Here is a 3,740-nt window from a genome sequence, read left to right as displayed (position 1 = left end):
TAATTGTTGAAATATCTGTTTCTTTGCTTGATGATTTTGCTGGGCGGTTTAGCCTTTTTTTGAGATATTTCTGAATGTGGGCGTTTTTTGTTTTTGTTTTTACTGTTAATGAGATTTTTGCGCTTTATTGTATTCTTTAACTGGTGGGTGTTGTTTTTGCGATGTGAGGTTCCATAGTGGTAATCGATTTTTGTGTCCTAACGTGTTTGATACTTCAGTTATTTTCTTTTTTGCTTTTTGGTTGTCTTTTCTTTCTAGATCAGTGTTTTTACGTGAAACAAACCCTTGTCTCTCTCATGATGATGATAATGCACCGTGTGATGTGTGTGTTGGCCGTTGTGCTGTGCTGCGCCTGCGGGTATACCACGACGGCTGCTGCTGCTGTTGATAATGACAGTCCCAGTGGCCGTGGTGTATCCCGTGGGGCTGTGGAGGTGTCGTGCGGGGCCGGCGGTGCGCTGCGTGTACGCCCCGCTGCTGAGAGCGAGTGGCTTACATGCGGTGCGGGCAGCCGTGTGTCTGCATGTGGGAAGTACGCAGACCTCTGCCGCCAGCGTACCGCAAGAGCAGCAAGAACAACAACAAGGACTACTACTAATGCTGGACAACCAAAGGCGGTGATGGCGTTTTTTGGCATTACTTGGAATTATCCTCGTTACTATAATGAGTCGGAAGAGGACGTGAAAAAAAAGAAAAAGGTGATGGCGAGTTCTAATTCTGTGGGATTCGAAGATTTCCTTGTAAAAGCCAGCCATGATCATTATTGTGATAAGTACCCCTATTCTACTATTGATGGTGTACCGTGTTGGAAGAGGAAATTACTTGAGACGAGTAAGGTAGGAACGAAGTCATTCCAGGGTCCAGCAGCAGGGGATCACTCCAGTGGAGGAAGTAATGCTATCTCTTCACCGCAAGTTACGCAGCCAAATGATAGTCTCCAACACGGTGATCCAGCAGCTGAAGTAGAAACAGGAGAGTCAGTGGTTACATCACAAGTTGGTCGTGATAGTGATTTGCAACCCAGTGGCCCTGAGGGTTCTGAAGCACAACATCAGTCGGTTAAAGGAGAAACAGCAACAAGTCCGTCTACAGCAGAAAGTCAATCTCAGGGGTCTACTCCACCTACAAAAGGTGATGCAGCACCACAAGGTGATCAAGGAACACCGAGCAACAGATCTGATAACAGTACACCTGCCGATTCTAATGCTACCCAGCAATCTTCTCCAGCAGCGGAGAGTACTGCACCCAGTGATGGTAATCCTAACCAGCCATCTCATGCAACTGTTCTTGATGTAACTGCCGTACCAGACTCACAAGAAAACAATTCCACTACTCTGCTGAGCACCGAGAACACTACCACAGAAGCACCAACCACCACTCCATCTCCTGCACCTGTTCCCGTAACCGATACACAGACTAACACCATCGCTTCCACCATGCAGAAAAAGGCTAATGCTGACAGCAGTATCAATCTTGTGTGGATGCGCACTGCAGCACCGCTGATGATTGTGGTTGTGTTGTTCTCCGTTACCGTGTACTGAACAGTGGGACTCATCTGAGTGTTAATAATAATAATAATGGTTATCTTAATATAATTGCGTACATCTCACCATGTGTGAATGAATTAATAATCCGTTTAATAGCATTATCTTTTTTCTAATTCTAATATCTTTTTTTTACTACTTTTTGTGTGTGTGTTCTTTTTTCTAATAATTCCATTACTTGCTTTTTCCGTTGTGTGTGTAGAAAACTGGGCTGTTCTGCTTACTGACGGTATACATCTCTTGCTAGTACACATAGATGTGTGTGTGCAATAATTTAATACTTACACTAGAGCCATGGGATATTGTGTGTGTTTGGTTCTCTCTTATTTGGGTATTGTGGGATGTTTCCTTTTCTATTAATGGACACATGTTATTGTCATACAAGCGGTCTATTCCTTTTTTGTTGCTTTACTTTGCAGTTGCTTCTCTCTCTCTTTTCCACTGATAGTATTTGTGTCCTGCATCCACTCTCTCTGTATTTCTCTCTCCTTTTCCCTATTTTCCGCACTTTTGGCATAGATCTGTGAACTCAAGTGACACGGAAGACATAAAAACAAGAAAAGGAAGATCAATGATGTTAATGATGCGCTACGTGCTGTGTATCCTCGCTCTCCTGCTCTCCTGTGCGTGTGTGCACGTCCTCGCTGAAGAAGTGCCTGCCGCCGATCTTTCCGACCAAGTCCCTGATACGGAGAGTGAGACGAAGATTCTTCTTCAAGGTACTCCTGTTTCTGAGTGTACTGAAGAGAAACCTGAATGTAAGAAACAACGTGATTCTAGCTGCCCTGATGGTGTTACTACTGGTAATTGTGCTCTTCCTGTTATGCAACGTGGTGTTGATACTTCGGAGTGCCCTCTTGGTGAAACTTATCGTACTCCTGATGGTACTTGTACTTCAGTATCACATCCAGCAGTACTACAACCAGATCATAGTCATGCTGCGGAGGCAAGAGGTGGATTGGAACACACAGACGTTAATGATCCTCCACTTGGTAGCAGGGACCCTGTTAAAGTTGATCCTGGTAATAGAGGTAAGCCGGATGTGAAGGATCCAGATGTGGATGTGAAAGGGCCTAAGGTGGATCCGCAGGAGCATCCGGTCAATGAAAAAGGACCTGTTGAAAGCCCTCAAAGACCTAATGAACTGACTGAGAGGGATAATCACGCTGGAACAAGTAAGAACCATCAGGCACAAACTTCTGATTCTGAACCAACTTCACGTTCTCCTGGTACTCCTTCTTCAGCAGTTCTTCCTACTACATCACATCCTGATGGTACCACAAAAGGTAATGAATCAGTGTCTCAGCAGATACCAAGTGGTGATCGTTCACAGGATAACAGTGATCAGGGAGATAATGTTCAAGGTGCCAACACAAAAAACACAAACACAACAGCTCCAGAAAGTAATGATGGACAAGACTCTTCTACTTCCACAACTCAAAGTACAGGTAATACTTCTTCCAGCAATACACCCACAGAAGAAGCGCAGAATAATCAGACTCAAAGTGACCCTAATACTGCAAACCCCGCAGAGGGTGCATCAACCAGTAAGGAATCACCCACCACCACAACAACACTTCCTCCTGAACTCACAAACAACAAGAAGGGTGATGCAGACAGCAGCAGCAGTATCAGCAGTTCTGTGTGGGTGCGTGTACCACTACTGATTGTGGTTACACTGTCCTGTATTCTTATGTGCTGATTGTGGTGGTAGTGATGGTGTGACTTAGGTTATCCTTTGTTTTCTTTTCTTTTTTGCATGCATCCTTACAGTCTAACTAATCTTCCACCTGTTGGGATTACCCTTTTTGTATATAATGTTTTATTATTATTTTTTTTGTTTATTCATTATATGTCACTCTATTGTATCTGTTCGGGCTAGTGTATGCTTTACCCAGTATAAGGGGATAGTCTGTTTTGTGGAATTAGAAAAGAAAGAATAAACTATATATATACATGCGTAATGGGGTATACAGCTATTTATACTCATACGTGGTGTATTTCTTTCTTGTAGTTGGTTAATGTTGCCTTGTTATTAATTTGTTTTCTTTTTACGATTGGGTGTCTTGTGTGCGCTGTGCTTTGTGCTGCACTGTTTGGTTTAGCTGGTTTGTGCAGAGGAAAGGTCATAAAATATATATATATATATATATATATATATATATATATTTATTTGTAATTGTATATATGCTGACA

At 43.0% G+C, this 3,740-nt stretch overlaps 2 protein-coding genes across 2 annotated transcripts; both read left to right on the top strand.

Annotated features, from left to right (window-relative positions):
• Positions 1-296: 296 nt before the first annotated feature.
• On the top strand, positions 297-1,541 carry TM35_000471220 (uncharacterized protein; the record flags this gene model as incomplete). Its single annotated transcript, XM_029030382.1, has 1 exon — positions 297-1,541. One exon carries the CDS (start codon positions 297-299, stop codon positions 1,539-1,541), a length of 1,245 nt encoding a protein of 414 aa, XP_028878293.1.
• Positions 1,542-2,115: 574 nt separating this feature from the next.
• Positions 2,116-3,246, top strand: TM35_000471210 (uncharacterized protein; the record flags this gene model as incomplete). Its single annotated transcript, XM_029030381.1, has 1 exon — positions 2,116-3,246. The coding sequence occupies one exon, from the start codon at positions 2,116-2,118 to the stop codon at positions 3,244-3,246; it is 1,131 nt and encodes a 376-aa protein (XP_028878292.1).
• Positions 3,247-3,740: the final 494 nt, after the last annotated feature.

The sequence above is a fragment of the Trypanosoma theileri genome (assembly GCF_002087225.1).
Source record: "Trypanosoma theileri isolate Edinburgh chromosome Unknown TM35_Tth_47_V1, whole genome shotgun sequence".
NCBI classification, from domain to species: domain Eukaryota; phylum Euglenozoa; class Kinetoplastea; order Trypanosomatida; family Trypanosomatidae; genus Trypanosoma; species Trypanosoma theileri.
Note: the sequence above shows the minus strand (reverse complement) of the source record. Positions and strands in the feature narration are given on the sequence as shown.